This window comes from Maylandia zebra, linkage group LG17 (genome assembly GCF_041146795.1).
Source record: "Maylandia zebra isolate NMK-2024a linkage group LG17, Mzebra_GT3a, whole genome shotgun sequence".
In the NCBI taxonomy this organism is placed as follows: Eukaryota; Metazoa; Chordata; class Actinopteri; order Cichliformes; family Cichlidae; genus Maylandia; species Maylandia zebra.
Window position 1 is genome coordinate 3,210,945 of NC_135183.1, and position 19,162 is coordinate 3,230,106.

At 41.7% G+C, this 19,162-nt stretch overlaps 1 protein-coding gene across 10 annotated transcripts in view; it reads left to right on the top strand.

Annotated features, from left to right (window-relative positions):
* The window catches only part of nav3 (neuron navigator 3), a 408,804-nt gene that overhangs the window by 374,051 nt on the left and 15,591 nt on the right, over positions 1 to 19,162 (top strand). For 5 of the 10 annotated variants that reach the window (XM_012915615.4, XM_076876163.1, XM_012915613.4 and 2 more), the window contains 13 exons: positions 229 to 352; positions 2,579 to 2,888; positions 3,419 to 4,145; positions 5,378 to 5,803; positions 6,514 to 6,555; positions 9,036 to 9,193; positions 9,460 to 9,654; positions 10,048 to 10,100; positions 12,415 to 12,438; positions 13,624 to 13,647; positions 13,857 to 13,934; positions 17,720 to 17,803; positions 18,855 to 18,966. In XM_012915615.4, the coding sequence (XP_012771069.2) occupies positions 229 to 352; positions 2,579 to 2,888; positions 3,419 to 4,145; positions 5,378 to 5,803; positions 6,514 to 6,555; positions 9,036 to 9,193; positions 9,460 to 9,654; positions 10,048 to 10,100; positions 12,415 to 12,438; positions 13,624 to 13,647; positions 13,857 to 13,934; positions 17,720 to 17,803; positions 18,855 to 18,966 (2,357 nt within the window). The remainder of the gene's footprint in view (positions 1 to 228; positions 353 to 2,578; positions 2,889 to 3,418; positions 4,146 to 5,377; positions 5,804 to 6,513; positions 6,556 to 9,035; positions 9,194 to 9,459; positions 9,655 to 10,047; positions 10,101 to 12,414; positions 12,439 to 13,623; positions 13,648 to 13,856; positions 13,935 to 17,719; positions 17,804 to 18,854; positions 18,967 to 19,162) is intronic. The other 5 variants (XM_004573966.4, XM_004573967.4, XM_076876164.1 and 2 more) reach the window with 3 other exon arrangements.

A 19,162-nucleotide genomic window follows, 5' to 3' on the forward strand; every position in this document is an offset into this window, starting at 1 on the left:
GCTTGAGCTTGCAAACACAAAAATTTACATTACATTACAAATGTCATTTTGTGGGGAAAACAATTAAACTGGGAAGTCTCAAAAACTCATGATATCAAATTATGCACTAAAGGAGCACAGCGGTTTGATGACTGGAAATGATTTGCTATCGTGGATGGTTAAAACTTCATTCTTCTTGTGGCCTCACCATTGTCTTCTTCTTTGTCCGTTCTCTCTCTCCTGTTGTAGCTGGGACGACAGCAGCTCAGTGAGCAGCGGCCTAAGTGACACACTGGACAACATCAGTACTGATGATCTGAACACACCTGCATACTCCTGTGTCAGCTCATCGCGCAAAAGCAAAGGAGCGCAGGTGAGCACATAAAAAATAACCATTCGATAGCCTCAAATAGGCTCACAGCTGGGATAGCCACACGTTGTCTGTGGCTCGTCATCATCTATGACTTTTTTAGGCTTCTGTTCCATGTCTCTGCCTCTATGGGTTCAGGCAAAATTACTCATTTGTTAATTAGAGAGATTACCATAAATTCTGGTGCAGATGTTAATGTTTACATTAGTACCACCATATGTCATAATGCTTCATTTTCATTTATTTATGTGGCAAAAATATTATAAGTTGCTACATATAGTATGATTGGGGGGGTTTAGTATTAATGGTCACAGGTCAGGATGAATTTGATTAATGTTACATCTGCTAAGCATCAAAGTTATTATACAGTTTCACATTAAACTGTTTATTTTAGCTTTGCCCATTTATTTTCAACTGTAATTTCAGTTTGTTTGACTCTTTTCAGTTCAGTTTTGATTGTTTCCTTGGTCAGTTTTTATTATTTTCATTGTTAGTTTTAGTTTCTTTGATGATATTTGTCTAATATCTAGTTATTAGAATGAAAGCACTGCCGTGAGCGGTGTAGTGGTTAGCACTATTGCCTAGGTCCTGGGTCTGAATCCACCGTCTGGTTGGGACCTTTCTGTGTGGAGTTAGCCTGTTCTCCCCGTGTGTGCGTGGGTTCTCCGACTTCCTCCCACAGTCCACAGACATGAAGTTAATGGAGTTTAGGTTAATTGGTGATTCTAAATTGGCCATAGGTGTGAATGTGAGTGTGAATGCTTGCCTGTCTCTCTGTGTTAGCCCACACAGGGTGTACCCTGCTTCTCACCCTATGGCAGCTGGGATAGGCTCCAGCCCCCCATCAACCCCCATGACCATGAATTGGATAAGCAGGAAAAAATTAGATGGATGGATGCACTCATAGTTATCTACTCTCCCATAATCTCATGAAATATATGCGCTAATACCTCCTCATGTGTTTTAGTTAAATGTAATAAATGATAAGCATATTACCATCGTGACCATGGTGTTATTGTAGGATTAGTGTTTAGTTCAAAGCCGCACTCACAGAGCATGTAGCATCAAGTCTCAGTCATGATACCTATAGAGCAATTAGCAGCTGTGAGTAACCAGTGTTAGTTGCACAGTAATTATCTCCCAAACTAAAACACATTTCCTGCCGTGACCAACTTGAAAATCACGACTTTGCATGTCTTGTCACATCTTGTTATTTAAACTTTCACATTTCTTTCAACTTTGTGTTATGTCTTGATCAAGGCACACACCAACAATTTTACACGCTTACTTGACTTGCTTTGTTACCGTTGGGATAAGCTCCCATTATAAACTGGCGGTGGAGTGTGTGAAAGAAGCAGGCATGGAGGGTTTCATTTTTTTTGGTGTTGCATTGCATTGGGGCAATGTGGGATTGAGGATTTATGGTGATTTGACATTTCCTTTGATAATATTGCAACAATAGCACCAAATCACAGCAGTATGCATACTTGCTATAGTGAGAGCAGGACTGTATAGTTTTATAGTTTGAACAGTTCCTATTTTTCTTAATTTGATTTCTATATTTGTGCTCAAGGAATTAACTGTGGACAGAGGGCCGGTGCTCGGTTCTCCTCAGAGACGTTCACCGTATTCTGCCAAGTATTCTTGGCCCCTCATAAAATACCTAACAGACTGGGCTCTTAAGAGACTCTACCGTTGCTAGGGAGACTGACCATCTGTTCCGGTAGGCTAGCTGTCACTGCTATGTGTTTGAGTTTGTGTGGGTGCGTTCATATGCGCCTCAAAAGCAGAGATCTGGATGTGGGAGATTCCAAAGATAGCTAACACTTCACATGCAGACATAAACCACGCTGCTCAGCTTGTGCAGAGACTTACTTCTTTTTGCTGACTCTTTGCTGACTGTATTGCTTTAGTGTGTCACCTTTCAATAGTTTAAATATTGCATATAATTTTCAAAGCATTGTGACTTATTTGATTTCTTCCATTTAAGGCAGGGTTGACAAACCAAGATATAAAACTTGCTTGCAATCATTTCCTGTCACTGCATTTTATTTTTTTTTGCATTCTTTATAAATATTGTTAAGGAACTGCAGTGATGATCAGGTAATGCTTTTAAGACTTACTGGTATAAACTGCAGCCCAGAAGCATTACAGTTTTGTTACTGAATTCTTCCATCTACTTATCAGTTTGTGTGCACTCCCTGATTCTCTGTATGACAACCCCCACAGTCCCAGAAAGGAAGCAGATCCAAGCATGCGGAGCAGGTGGTGAGCAGCAGTTGGGCTGGAGCTGAAGACCTGAAGAAGGTAGAGGAGGAGCTGGATGCAAGCATGGATCCTAGCAGTGGCTCTTCCCGTTGGAAGACCTCCTCGTCTTCCCCATCCTCCCAAACCCAGGGCCAGTATGAGGACGCCAGTCAGAAGGCAGCTGCGCTGGCCCAGATGTCCCAAACAGGCTCATGGAGAAGGGGTATGACAGCCCAGGTGGGCATTACACCACCCAGAACCAAGGGGACGTCCGCTGCCCTGAAAACACCAGGTAGGAGAGGAAGCCTGCCATCTTTGTCTAGAAGTGATTTTGGAAGTAGAGCAATTATACAAAGCGATTATAGACTGGGACAGAATTAAAATGTGACTTTTTGAACAAAGGAGACTCCATTTAAAAAAAACCCCTAATCTACAACATATATCGATCGAGTATTACTGGTATTAATATTAGAACATTAAAAATGATTGTATCTAGGTGATTTCCTAGTGAATGTTTTTCACATCAGACATCAGAAAGTGATCTTTATAGAAAGAGCAAAAATAACTTTAATGGGCTTACGTGACGCTGAAGAAGAAGTCGTAATAATAATGTTGATTTAAGATGAACATGACTGAATCTTAAATGTTTACTAAACACAGCGAGTTGTGCTTCAGATAACTTGGTTGGCTGTAGCATGAGCAACGATTGCTGTGATTCTGGCTGTGGGCACCAATATATTGATTCTATGGCACCAAAGGGTAAACTCCGAGTACAGATGATGCGATGATTGGTGATATTTTTGGATTTGTGTACTTTGACAGGCAAAACCGATGATGCAAAAGCCTCAGAGAAGGGTAAGGTGCCTTCCAAGAGCTCATCTGGCATCCAGCGCTCACCCTCAGACGCTGGCAGGAGTAGTGGGGACGAAGGCAAGAAACCCCCTTCTGGCATCACACGCCCACCCACCACAGGCTCATTTGGTTACAAGAAGATCCAGGGTGCCACTGGCACGCTAATTACCTCCAGTGGTGCGATACTCGCCAGTGGCTCAGCCACCCTGGGCAAGGCACCCAAATCTTCAGCTGCCATCAGCAAAGGTGCAAGCATCAGTGGTGTGCGGAAGACCAGTCTGGATGGCTCACAGCCCCAGGATGATGGCATCCTGCTCAGCTGCAGTGGCTCGAAAGTGACCCTGCAGTACCGCTCCTTACCCAGGCCAGCTAAATCCTCCAGTGGGGTGGCCGCAGGGCGCAGTGGGCATCGCTCCAGCTCCAGCAGCATCGACTCAAATGTCAGTGGCAAGTCAGCTGGTGGGGCAACAACGCAAACAGGCACTAAACGCAGGGATGGAAAAGTGGGCTCAGAACGCTCTAGTCCCATCACCATCAACCAGACCGATAAGGAGAAAGTGGCGGTGTCAGATCAAGACCCAGCAGCAGGACTATCCACCTCCCCAAAGTCTAGCCCCACCTCCACCTCAACAGGCCAGTCAGGCCTCAGGCAACCAGGCTCCAAGTACCCCGATATCGCTTCTCCAACCTTTCGCAGGTCTGATACACCATACGCACACACTGCACTCATTCTGTCTTTGTCCCTGACTTTGTGTTTCTGTGTGAATCCAGCATTTCATCACATTTCTTTTTCAATTCCCTGATTGTTAGTTAAAAGCAGCATCTTTTACAGCAAGGACATTTGGGGCAGTTTTTTTTGAAAGACTGAATCTTTTCACCATATCTTCTCCAGAATTTAGGCGAGTTTAATCCATTATGATACGTGGTGTTTAGTGACGCTTTTCCACTGCAGGTTATTCCCAGGTTTCTATAACGGAGAGAAAAGATATCCATAATGTCAAAGTTTCACTTAAAATATATGCCATCTCTATCAATTTTAGATATGTTTGGATGTGCAAGATGAATATCAGACACTTAATAAATCATATTAGATTGCCTCCGTGGAAATATTGATAGAGTCAGTAGACTTGGCTGCATAGCTAAGGGGTGCCATAACATAGATTGCTCCCTGGTGTAGCTGATAAGTCACTGCAAATGCAACACATCTTTACCCTGAAGATGAGGGTCTGATGGCTTTTCATTCAGCAAATTCAACCCAGCAGTGTTTATCAGAACTGACAAGAGACAGGACTTTCTCTGCACACCAGTCCCTCACTCATTAGAAGCATGCATTCGGCAGGCGCGTCCAAACATCCGTCCCATCCAATCTGTCAAGCCAACACGTTTCATCTGCATGTCATAGCTTTTTTTCTTCCCCCCAGAGTGTGTCACCTATATATTGTGTGATTGCGGTGACAGAGTGGGACAGGCACAAGCAGAGTAGCAGGCTGCCTGAGCATATGCAGAAGGCAAACAGGGTTGAGTGGCCTAACAGATTAGGTTATTTAAAGTCACAGGGTTGAAACGGCGAAGCTGTGAAAGCAGATGTGTCAGTGTAAATCACTGAGAGTTCACATCTAGCCGAGGTCGAGTTCGCTGCCAGGGAGAAATGTATTGTAAAATGTGCTTAATATTTTTTATCTGTTATATAAAGTTGTTGCTACAGCAAAGCAAGGGGATGTTTATAAAAGCTGCTTTCCACTATCCTAAAATGGGTTTCTTGTGACCATTGTAGTAGTTTTCTTTGTAATGTTTGACCAGTGAGATCACTGCACTTGTCACACCCGAAGTATACCAGAGTCCTTAAATTTTCCAGTAAGGATCTTGCAGATGCTCATCACTTGTCTTTTGAGCATTTCTAAATGATTGCACCCACCTCTCTGCCCTCAGATTGTTTGGTACCAAAGCTAGCAGCAAGGCCAGCTCTCCTGGCACGCCCGACTCTGGCAAGTGCCCCTCAATACTGGGCAGCCCGCACGGCACACTGGCGAGACAAGCCAGTCTGGACTCGCCTTCCTCTGGCACTGGGAGCCTGGGCAGCGCTGGCGGCCTGAGCGGTGGCAGCAGCCCTCTGTATGGTAAAACCCCAGACATGTGCACCGACTCCCCGGCCTCCAGCCCAGCCTCTGGCCTCTCCCTGCCCTCCAACGCTCGGCCCTGGCCTGCCTGTAGCTCATCTGCTGGCAGCAAGGACACACTGAGCTGCCAAAGCATGACCAGTCTGCACACCAGCTCTGAGTCCATTGATATGCCGCTGGGCCACCATGGGCCCAAGGTTACACGAACCGGCAGTGTCAAGTCCACCCTGTCTGAGGGGTGAGTAACAGGGAATACGATTGGGAAGAATCGTATTCATTGTTTCATTTGAGAACAGAGACAAAACGTTTATCTCCCTATCCTAAGATGTAGACATACAATACAGATGAATAACAGAAAGAAATCATTCATTCACAAAACAGTTTGGTTCAATTTAAGTTTCTTTTTCTGGCATGGTTTTGATACTATAGAAAATAAATAAATAATACCTCCTCTACTCCTAAATTTCACATATCTGCTAGTTCAATCAGTAGTTATTGTCTCAAAGTACTATAAGGATAGCAATTAGCATTAAAGACATTTAACAGTCCTGATAGTTTCACAGTCCAAAGCCATGACAGAAAAAATACCACAGTAGATCATTTCTGACACCCATTCCTACGTGTAGCCTCTATAAAGGCCTTTCCATTTTTTTGTCCACACACTTTGCATGAATTACATCATAGAGCATAGAAGCAGCAAACACATTTATTTCCCCTCACTAGTTCAGCTGTCTCAAAAATGAAACAATCTCAATTCTGCCTGTTTTATCCACGTAGTCTTTTGCACTGAGGTGCATTAGTAATGTCTTAATGGATTTTCCATTGTGTGCATCTTTGTGTATGTCAAAAGTCAAGTTTGTAAAATGTGACCAGTTCTTTTTCTTGTGTATCACAAAACAAATGTTTACAGGTGTTCATCTAATTTGCTCATCCTCTGTGTTTTAACAGCATGCCACTTGACAGAAACACACTTCCCAAAAAAGGACTGAGGTACAACACATTTGCAGCCACATTCCATGTAGATCACATGCATACATGCATCTGCATTCTAATGTCAGGCTTTCCGTGTTGTTTTTCATGTGTCATTATTTGCACAATCCATAGCAGTGTTTCCCAGGTAAAAGTCATCAATAAACAGTAAAATATTTACTTTAAAGCAGGGGTGTCCAACTCCAAGCCTCAAAGGCGGTGGCAGCTGATTTAAATGGGTAAATGACCTAAATGGCTAAATGGTGATGAACGAATCATTTGATTCAGGTGTGTTGACCCAGGGTGATATCTAAAACCTGCAGGACACCGACCCTTGAGGCCTGGAGTTGGACACCCCTGCTTTAAATTATTAGATAAATGAATCGATAAAAATTATTAACTAGTTTTTCAACCACTCTCCATCAGTTCATGTTCAGAATTATGTATAATTAGGCTGAGGTGATAATGATAAAGTACACAGGTTTGATAAGGATGTGGGTCAATGAAAAACTACTGCTCAATAAAAACTTTTTGAAGATTAAATAAAAACTGAGAGTCGATATTAAAAAAAAAAATGAGCGTAAACATTTATGTTTACACCATCTGTTTACATCCTAAGTATGCTTAATAGCTCTTTTATGAACTGCAGATTTACAGTGTGTGACTCCTTTAGTGATACAAGCAGATTGGTTCTGATTATATTAGCACTTAAGTCAAGCACTGATCAAAGGCTGTTGATAAAAAGCAAACATCGCCACCATAATCTCACCTAAATGGATGGTTAATTCCCTTGAGACACTAATAAAGCATGACCTGCTTTATCATCCATAATTTACAAATGAATATCCTGTTGTGTTTATTAAGACTTTAAACTACAGAGCCTAACTCACCAGGAAAATGTTTATTGAGGTCACAAGCATTGTTTTCCCACAGTCTTGTTTTCATCTTGAGGAGTCAACCCCCGCTGCCTAGGAATAATGTCGTTTGAAAACCTCCTTTTTTTAGCCCAATAAACTATGTCCATCTTTTCACATACAGTCTGTTTACATTTGACTAAATATATAGGGAACTCATATTTGAGTCTAGTTGTGGATTTTTTCTCTTTCAACTTTTAGAGTTTTTTCCCTTCTGTTTATCATGCAATTATGTAACAAACTCTGGAGCTCAAATTAGATTTTGACTTCTTTGAATTGATGCATAAAAAAAAAAATCTCTAACATACTATGAATGCTATCTGGGATGATGAGGGAGCAGTGTGTTTTTCCATCTGTCTGCTTGTCTGCTTCTCTGTGCTCATCCTAATCCTACACTCATCTCATGCAAAGTTAGAAATGTGGCAAACGCAGCCACTGAGTTCTTTCTCGGCTTCCAAAAATGGCTTAAACTTTCCGATAACCTTTGCTCTGTTAGCTGAGGCGAGTATAGAATGAATGTTTTGAATTTAGCTGTAACTGAGTGGACGGAAACTGAAGCACCATGACCTATTCATCACAGTGGCACAACTGATACAGGGAACAGCCTTTCCAGCCAATTATAGAGTACTGCTGGAGAGGTGTCGGATGGGGCATGCTGGGTGTTCTTTCATTTTTCGAGCATTTGACGCTCGTGCTATATGGAGCCTAAAACCATCTGATCTCGCACGACGCTTTTGCCTTTTTTGCCTCAGTGCGGTCTGCAGTGTTCACTTTAACGTTTTTATTGGCAATGGCAATCTGTTTTCATCTTAAACATGCCAAATAGCTCTTTTATAAACTGTAGACTTTCTACATGGGGAGCTTAGATTAATAGATTTGCCTCCTTTAGTCATACGCTGTAAATAAGCGGATTGGTTGTGATTATATTAGCACTAAGTATACCGACTCAAACACTGACCCTTGGATATTTCAGTCTGTTCCATTTCAACTCCAGCTGCAGTCTGACAGCACTCAGTGCAATCTTAGACGCCCAATTGCTGCTGGAGAGAAAAGCGAGCACAGACACAGGACTAGAGCAGGGTCAGATGTGACAAGCGTAGTAATGGGGGCGTTGGAAGGAAGAAGCTGCTGAAAAGAGATGAGTGCAAACTCAATTATCATCCTCAGAGGATTAAATATGGCCGATTGTCATGTGTGCGATAAGGGGGGCTTCTGCTGCTGAATTACTTTAGAGTTTGGGAGAGAGGAGATCAACAGCAGAGTCTGTGTGTTTGGCAGCTTTAAGCCTGAGTAGTGTGTGTGTGTGTGTGTGTGTGTGTGTGTGTGTGTGTGTGTGTGTGTGTGTGTGTGTGTGTGTTTGTGAATATATATAGTTATTATACATAAATGACTGCATGCGTGTAGATGCATGCACATCCACTTCTGTGTGGTATGGTTTTTAATATTTTTATGCCATCTGCTCACATCCTTCTACTGTGTAGCTTCATTAGTTTACACGTCTTCATCACTTGAACTTTTAAGTAATAAAGTTCATTACTAAAAAGTAATGTCTTGCCTTGAGTTTAAACTGTGTTTTGTGGGTTTCAGATACCCTACCTCCTCCAGGCAGACATCTCATGAAGAAGGGAAGGAGTGGTTGAGGTCCCATTCAACAGGAGGTCTTCAGGATACTGGCAGCCAGTCCCCTCTGTCTCCTCCTGGAGCCTCTTGCACCACCACAGGAAAATACCACTACTCCAACCTCTGTGAGTCAAAAGGAAAAAACCTATTGTGCCTAAAATGTGTATATCGTATCAACAAAGGCTATGATAGACATATGAGCACAAAAAGGATCCTTGTGATATGATCTGTAATTAATTAAAGCATTCTTCAGTGCATAAATAAATAATCTGAGGTGATTATTATTTAACAACTTGTTATAAGTAGGTTTTTAGTGCCTGCATGAATGATTGATGACTGAAACGCACGTGAAAATATAACATGGTAGATGTATATGTTTTGCTCTGTGCAGTGAGCCCCACCAACATCAGTCAGTATAACCTGCCACCAGGCAGCAGCAGCATGAGCCGCTCCAACAGTATCCCCACCCAGGACTCCTTTGACCTGTATGGAGAGGGTCACCCACTGGGTGGCAGCGCAACCTCTCTGGAGGAACGACCACGTGCCATCAGCCGCTCTGGGTCCTTCAGAGACAGCACTGATGAAGGTGAGACACACACTCATTCTCGACGGACTGTCCAGAACAAACCCAATTCCTCACAAAAAAGCTAAAACAGCGAAAACAGTTTTTACTGTCACTTTCAACAAAGCAAAGTCCCACCAGCTATCAAGTGCTTTGATACCAGCATTGCTGATAGGTCTCTGTTCTGGTCAGCATTTTAAATTGTTTTTTTTTTTAGTCCCACAACTGATTGCAATTTTTCACTTTACATTTTCTGAATAAGTAAGCATAAGAGCTGCTGACCAATCAGCCAAATAATTTCTAATAATATAAGTATTGCAAACTGAGTCACAAGGTGAAGACAGTTAAAGGACAAATATCCACGTTTTACCTTAAAAGTCTTTGTTTACTCATGTGCACCGTCTCTGTGTCTTACAGTCCATGGCTCCTCACTGTCTTTGGTTTCCAGCACGTCGTCACTGTATTCTGCGGTAAGTATCTAAGAAGTGTGACAGAAATCCCTACTGAGAAAAAAACCCTAACCATAGCAATATATCTGAGATTTCACTTCTATTATTTTTTTCTGTAGTAATAGCATTCCATACAAACATGTCAATTTCTATATTGTAATATAAATAATTACTGAATCACTGTGTTCAGAAGGATTTTCAGAAAAAGGAATTGACTGTAACTATTTGCAAATATTTACCAGGACGGGGTGACAATATTTTTTTCAGTCCTAATTGATGCCTTCCTCCACTCACATAGAGCATTTTGAAGTTGGCAAAAGCAGTTTAGCATCTTCTCTGCCTTTCTCTTTTGGCTTCTAGCCTTTAAGAAGACGCCACTAGGGCTGGGCGATATGGCCTAAAATTCATATCGCGATATAATTTGAAGCATGTGCGGTAACGATATATATCGCGATCTATTCTTTTCTTCTGTATAACGTATTTTCCACACTATAAGGCACACTTAAAATCCTTTTGTCATCACCCCACCAGGGAGTTGGATGAATAGTGTGGACACTGAAGTTTGTGAATGCGATAACCTGAGATCAAGGCGACGTATGATGATGTGTTTTGAAATTGATACCATTGGTGCATCTACTGAAAATTTGAGTTCCAAATTCAGTGAACTCACATCCTGTGAACACAATACATCAAGGAGGATGTCATCTAGGACTTTCAAAGTGATGCCATAGGTGCATCTACATGCAGGCTGAGGGGTAACACTGGCAGCTGCCAGTAGGGATGGGTACCGGTATCGTTCTGACATAAACGGTAGTAACCAGACCGAAAAGCAGCGCACATTTTGGTGCTTTATTTCGGTGCTTTTTTTTTCCTGAGATGTCAGACACTTTGGATTCTAGCCAATCATTTTACGTTTCCAAGGATAGTAGGCGGGCCCAGGTACGTACGATCTTTTAGAGCAGAGCTACAGATTAAAAATCCCCAAGGCGAAGCGGGCAAAAGTCTGGCTGTACTCCACAGCAAACTCAGCAGCCTGCAACAAGTGCTTTAAGGTGATACTGTGCAAAGGATAACCTCCTTTGCACAGTATCACCCTAAAGCATCAAATCTAATGAAACACCTGGCGACGCATAGCGGTTTTTTAAAAGCCGAGAAATGCACCGTATTTGATAGCTTTGCTGCAAGAGCTCACACCGAGCACATCTACTGCGGGTGTGGTGCCTGTTATCGGACCCGGAGTTAGCAACGTCCCCCAAGAACCAGAAGAGTAGAGTCCTGGCCCCTAGCCCTGCCAGTATAGCAGAAATGATGACGGATGATGATGGCGGCAGCAGCCGTTCTTCTCTGTGTGTGAAGCTTGATGTTGTTCGTGTGTAATTTACGTTGAGTAGGCCAAAAAGGCTAAAATGACCAAAGAAAAAGTGGAAAACAGTTAAACATGAGAGGCTTTTGGACAAAGTTTGTTTTTTCCATTGTTTAAGCACTGCTTCCAGCCAAGAGTGATACCATATATGCCCTATAGCTGCAGAAAAGCCTAACATTGTTAACTTTTTACACAAAAACAGCTAAACATAAGAGGTTTTTGGACAAAGTTTGTGTTCAACGGTTCAGCACCGTTTCAAAAGTACTAGTTTGTCACCGGTATTGGATAAAACCGGTGACAAAGGGATGGGTATCTGAAGATAAAACCTTCAGATACCCATCCCTAGCTGCCAGTATTTGAAACAAGATTGATCTTCAGACTGTTTCAAACATTTTTTCTGTTGAGCTCCAAACTTCATATGTTTGCATACAAAAATAAAATAAAACTGAAATCATCTTTATTTTTTAATTTGAAGGGTGAACATCTTTTCCGTCCTCTCCTATCAGTGATGTTACGTAGCATTCAGTCTTTCCCTTTTCCTCTCTATTTTTGTAGAAGACATGGCAAGTTTCTGTGACAGCATTTGTCTGAAGTAACAAATTCTTGACAATTTAGATTCTGCAGTAATAGCACATGCAGTGCTCGACTCTCGGATTCAGTGAGGTGGGGGATTAGTTGTAGCAAGAGGAATCGATTACCACACACGTCTGCCCGTTTCAGACTGCGCTAGCAATTTGCAAAGTAAACGTTCAGATGAACGATGGAGATGGTTTTGTTTACAAAGTTTTCCATCAGGTTGAGTCATTCTGTACATAAACCATTTCCTCTTTAATTTTTTACATTTTCTGTCATTTTAATCTACTTTTAATTAAAATGACCCTTTTCTTTGCTTTTGGTGCTTTTACTGATGGAACACATCTCCCCAGAGCAGCGATCAAATGTTTCTAAACTGTGTTTGCTTGATTCTTACAGACAGAGGAAAAAGCTCACTCAGAGGTAAGGGCGGCTAACATTGTGTCCATCTTTCTGTTTGCATGTATGCTTCTCCTTATCAGCTTTCAGCTAAACAGGCTTATAGTTAGAGCCACCGATGCTTTGAAACTGCTCGGTACAGCCACTGAGCAGCTCTGTGGTGTGGGTGAAGGTTCGAGTGCCTTGTGTCTTGCTGTGCATCCCTAAAGGTTACTTTTGACCCATTTGATTTGATTTTGTGTGGGATTTAGTCTAAGATGTCACGTGCATGTCCCTGTTGGCTGATTTCTGTGTCTGAATGTCTTTGTGCTGCACAGCGTCTGTATTCAGAGACAATCTGTGCATGTCAATCAAAGCACAAACAGTGATATCTATTTGATCTCTGAACTAAACAAAAGAGTGTTTTGTGAATAAATAAAAGTAAATTCTGCAATCAATTATTTTAGCTCTATGTCGCATTGCTTTATCTAATCATGCATTGATTTCATCTAGATCATAAATATCTACACATCCTTACTATTCTGCATAGCTTATTGTTAACTCATTACAAACACTTACTCTGTAATGGGATCCATGCCCTGACCTTTGGCTCTTGTTCAAAAAGCCTATTCAGTTTATCACTGATTCTACTTTGATTTTCCAGTTTTATGGTTTGACTTTCATCCCTTTTGTCTCTACATGTGCTTTAAGCGTAACTTTGGGTCAAACAGTGATCGCAAATACACTGCAGTGTTTGTTTTAACCCTGCCAGATAAGTGGAGTTTAGTATTCCGGGACAGCTCACTCTGTGCAAACTAACAGTTGTGGACTACAGTGACTGTGCAGTAAATCTAAACACATTTAGAATTCAAAACAAATAATAAAAAAGACATTATATTTTTGAGTGACTGAATAAAAATATACAGCTAATCTTATCATATGATAATCCAGAAAACTGTTCTTGCATTCTTGCACTGAGCTGTCCGCCTTGCTAAACTGAGACGTCTTGCTGTTGTGAATTATATAAGTATGAATTTCAGGTATTTGCAAAAACTTTTTGAACCATCTCAGGCATAAATGTCTCCATTTCCTCACTTTGCTGCGGAAACCATGAAAAGAACATTGCTGTGGCTTGTTGATAACCTCTGTCTCTCCAGCCACATCAGGACTTGCTATTTGATGGAGGCATGCAACATAGCGTTAATTTTTACTCTTTTCTTTTCAATCAAGGGCCAAACAGTCCAAAATTCCACGGTAATCCCCCACACTTTATGTTCACACTTCACTCCAGTGTCTTTTTAAACAGTTTCCCATGTGCCTGCACAGTTTTCTTTTTACATCAGAGTTATCACCATGGGAGTTGCAAATTCACATCGTGTTTACATCACAATCAGTCTTACTTTCTTTATGGTTTTTAGGCGCATTAACCGAATGTTCACATTTCGTTTTTCCTTCCCAACCAGCAAATCAGAAAGCTGCGTCGGGAGCTGGACGCCTCTCAGGAGAAGGTGGCGACTCTGACATCTCAGCTGGCTGCCAACGTGAGTTTATTTACTTCAAAAGGTGCCGTCAAAACAGCCTGAACATTTGCACGATAACCTGCTGTCAGAGAGCTTTTATGGGAAGCGCTGCTTATTGAAGGAGGAATACAAATCTTTAAGACACCCTCTAAATCCTTTGCTGTGTGTTTGAAGCCCTCATGTGTGTATTTGCTTTTGCCTGTTTGTAGGTTTGTGTCTGTTTTCTTGTCCCTGGTTAGAGCTTTTCCTTGCGTGTGCTCGTGTGTCTCATACAGCGAGGATTGTCTCTCTGCTTTTGTCTCAGCTGGTGGGTTTTCAGCAAAGAGCCTCTCCCGAATTCAATCAAGCAGAGAGAATAGAATAGAGATAGATGGCTGAAGAAAGAGAACAGGGAGATGAGGATAAGTGAATCTCGACACAAGTGCGTCATGCGTGGGTGAAACAGATGCAGAGACCTTCAACCCAAAGACAAAGTCGTTGTGGAGATTTAGTTAGACTGACTTCAGCATCTGACTCCACCTCCCTACCATCAATGCCAAGTGTCTGATCGTGCGTGGAAGCAGTCAGGTTGCTCGCTTCAGTCCTCTTCTTTGATCACAGAGTTGTGCAAAGCTGAAACTGAAGGCAGAGTGTGGAAAAAGGCAAAAACAATTCACAGATATTTAAAAGAGCATTATATTTCAGTCTTTCCTGATGATAGTTGACTAGTTGTGCACAATAGCTGATGCAAAACCCTTTGCTTTGCTGTTTTTGGTACAAAGAAGTGTTGGGAAGTCATGTTACTTATTTATGACATGATGGGTGGATGTAATAAATGTAGCTGAGATTACATTTTATACAAATGTACTTTCTGATGCAGTTTATTCGCAGGAGCACTTAAAATTTATAGGTGACGAGTTGCACTGTGGATCCTCCACGTCTTGAAATTAAATAGCAGTGTAATATGCAACTAGTGTCATAACCAAGTCATATGTAAGCACAGACAAGAGAAACCCACATACACTAGTGACATATGCTAGAAGTGCATCACACTACATCTACATGATAGCATGGTGGGTTGCTAGTGTTCTAAGCTCATCTCATCCTCCCAGTGGGGAGTGTAACTGTGGCAATATCAACCTCAGGAGTCCTCAGATACTCTCCACCCACAGTCCAAATCTCATTGTGATGTACTCAAGACCTGCCACAGACGGGTTTTTTTATCATCTCTGTTACTGCCCACACTCTCACGTGTATGAGAGTGTATATTTATATATATATTTATAGGTGTATAAAAGCCTACACATTGTCACTGGTAGCAAATATAAGAACTCTTTGATGTGCAAATAAAAGTAAAAAGTTGTTTTTTTTTATGTCAGTGCCTTAGGAAGAAGTTTTTAAAATCACTTATAAAATGTAGCTATTTATTTGTTAATTCTGTTCAGCTTTGGTGTGAAATAAAAGGTCATTTACATTTGTGTGTGGCTTTCAAAATGTCAAAGAATTTTTTCCCCAGCTGACAGAGAAATCTTACAGAATCTTACATTCCTTTGACAACAGTTTAACAATAACAAAGTCATGATGAAGGCAAAAGATACATTTTAAAGCTCCATGGGGAAGGTGTCGTCTTTCCGTGTCATCGCTCACTGGCGTGGTGCTTTTTCATTTCATCCACACAATTTATAAAAGAGGACCAGAGAGGAAATGTGCCGTGACTGAGGTCATCTTATCGTGATCCTATTACATTTGCTTTGCCGCTGCACTAACGATTATTATTATTTTTCTTGGGTTTGTGCAGGAAATTGAATGTTGATCTTATAAAATATATATTATGCTAAGACACAGTCAGTGTTCTCATACTGTCTCACCACTGCTTTTAGAAACACACCTAGCCTTGCCATCATTTTGATACACTAAATATTTTTGGTTGTATTGGAGCAAAATAGACCAGAATTAGCAAAACTGACACCCCATCCTGCTAAAGGGACTAGGGGGCAAAAGTATTAGTCAGTATTTTCTTTCAACCATGAAGGAGATTGGTTTTCCTGTCTTGGCTGACATACTGGGTTTAAGAGTTCATACAAGCAACCCTCCTCCCCCAGTCCCCCCCCCCCTCTTCTCACCCTTCACTTTGTCAGCCTGACCTTCTTCCCTCTCCTTTTTTCTCCTTTCTGCTCAGCTTAAAAAAAGAGTCAACCCTCCCCAATATTTCCTGTTCGTATTCCTTTCCTTTTCCTCCTTCCTGACTTTGGGCCTCCTCCTTTCGTCACCTGCCCTTGTTTTTGTACTGTACTACAGTGTAGGATGTAGCCCAGCAGTAGTTGCTGGCTTTGAACACAGTAGTCGTGACTCTGTGTCGTTGGTAACATATAACACCCTCGAGATGTTGTGTACATCGTCAGAGGTGGCATCAAGTAGCTGTGACTTTAAAGACTTTCTCATCATCTAGTTCTCTGATTTGGCCTACTGTCAACCTTTACCTGAGACCCCAGGATCAGGACAAGGGTCAGAAAACACTATCTGGCTCAAGCCTCCAGAACAGGACAGATGGTTCAGCCCTGGGATGCAGGAGAGTTTGATTGGTGCCTCCCTCAGAGCTGACAGGTGGGCTGGGGGTTGATGAGTTGGAGCCTCACAGGTGGAGTTGGAAAGAGATGTGGAGTTAGAGGGATGTGTCGGAACAGTTGGCATTTCTAAAGGTCAAGACCTACGCTGATTTAGCCAGGGACACAGAGTGGAAGAGGCAGCACAGGGTGCTACTCCGTGCACGTGTCTATTTATGGACTTGGATGGGCCAAATGTCGTCATAGGCATAGAAAGATGAGGACTTTTCTGATTTTGTCACAACTGTTAGAGGGCAAGATCAAGAACAAATGCTGCTGAATTCGGTAAATGAAAGTGTATAAATGCACTTGGGTGTTTGTGTGTGCGTATCTGTGTGTAGATTTGTCTGGGCATGCTTCCCACCTCTCTGTGACACACCAGGTTTGACAGGTGACTCGGTTGTGTCTTGCTTAGAACGGAAGAATGAACGAACAGCACACACACAAACGAATACACACAAAAGTACATGCAGCCTTGATGAACATAAGGCTTCACCAGACATCCCTATAAACACATATAGATAAAACACATGCACAACCAAATCCACACACGCACACACACAAAACCATGATTCCCGCAGAGCAGATGGCATGACGTTGCCAAACATTGACCATCTTTCAGGTATCAATGCGTTCTTATTCTAATTAGCTGAGAGAGACATCTTTGGCGTCCACGGTGTTTAATTCACAGCAGTTGGATGCAGCAGTGAAGTAATACAGTGCTCCCTCTTCAAACCTCCTCAGGACGGCACAGCCAAAGCCTTCAGACTCGTGGGCAAATAAAATTTCCACACCAAGCTTTTTTCTGTCCGCAGTCATCAAGCGAAAACTCACTTCAAAGTTATCAAAACGCACCAGATGATTCTCTGTCAGAGCTCTTTTTTTCAACAGGGGTTTTAAAAACATTTTAATGTTAATTTATAAATGGCCAAGTAGAAATTGCGTTTATTGTATTGACCGAGAAAAGTCAAATTTCATATTGAACTCAGTTCTGAGATTTACTTTTGTAGTTTTGCATACAGAATGTGTTGGGGCTTGTGTGTGTGTGCGTGTGTGTGTGTGTGTGTGTGTGTGTGTGTGTGTGTGTGTGTTTTATTTACTTCAGTGCTTTCTCTTTTTGAATCTGGATTTTCGATTTGCATAAGAAAAACATAAATAGTGAGCCAAAGCATGTAAAAAAAGTAAAAGCGAGGATTAAGTTTGCTTGTCTTCCTGTGTCTGTAGGCTCACCTGGTGGCAGCCTTTGAGAAGAGTCTGAGTAACATGACCTGCCGCCTGCAGAGCCTCACCATGACAGCCGAGCAAAAGGTACAAGAGCTTATTCTTGAATTTAAAATACACTGTGTGGCATCTTCAAAAGAGACTACAAAGAGGAGAAATGATTAGAAACGTGAAACTGTGTGGCACTGAATAATTTCAGTGGGAAGTATCAAGTCAGAGGTTGGTCACTGTGACATAATAAAAATATATTAAAGGCTCAATTCTCGACTCGTGAAAAGTTTTCTGCTGAAGGAGTTTACTTGGTAAAGTTTTTCTCTAGCAGTGCTCTTAACCTTAACCAAAGTCTTTTGACATGCTTAGGATTCAAACTTCAGTGCTTTATATGTAAGTAAAAGTATCCAGTTTAATAACAAAAATCTGTTTAAAGCGGTCTTTCCGTCATCATTTTTTGCCCGCAGCTATTTTTTTCTCTAGGACTTCAAAAGAGCTTGAAAAGAACTAAAACTCATCACAGCAGCAGCAATATGTTCTTAGGCATACCCCTACCACAAATGAAGAATGCTCCCCTCTGTTCACATATACATGCACACATAGCTGACAAGCCCTGGCTGCTTTTTAATCCTTTATAAATTAAAGGAGACTGAGATGGGTGAGCTGCCTTTGTCAAACAAGGCCATCCTAACTTTTAATTAAAGTGAAAACCCTATCTGCAGCCCTCAGTGAGTTTTGGGGAAAGACAGAGTAGGAGTCTCCCTTTATCTGGTCCAGTATTCTTCTTATTCTAAGCAGGTGGTGCTGGCTTTGGGGCAAATCTACTGTATTTCTCAAAATGTACCCCTCCCCACACACACACACACACACACACACACACACACACACACACACACACACATCCATACGCACACACAAACACACACACAGCTACCTCAATGCCAAATTTAAGAATCTGCTCTCAGTAATGTAACTAAGGGGACGATTCCAACATTTTTGGGTTCCTCATCCTTTTTAAAAATAACCTGGTCTGATCACTGATTTTGGATTTGGAAAGTCTGTTTTATTTAGACTACAGAGATTTCTGTCTTTATAAATAAAAAATAAAACAGCACCTCCTGTTCTCTCTCTTTTTTTCTGACTAAAGGAGTCCGAGTTGGCAGAGTTGAGGGAGACGATAGAAATGCTGAAGACCCAGAACACAGACGCCCAAACAGCTATCCAGGTGGCACTCAATGGCCCAAACCACCTTGACAAAGGTAATGAGCAGGCTGGCAGGAGACAAAATTAAATGATGTTTTGATAAGTGGATGAACATTTAGCGCAACTGGCTCCATAGGTAATTGAACCCCTGTTATTTACAGATTTTTGTGCTGTGTGAGTCAGATTGAAAGAAACAATTCCTGCAGCACTTTAAATAAGAACCAGTATCAACCAATAAATGTAGTGACACTG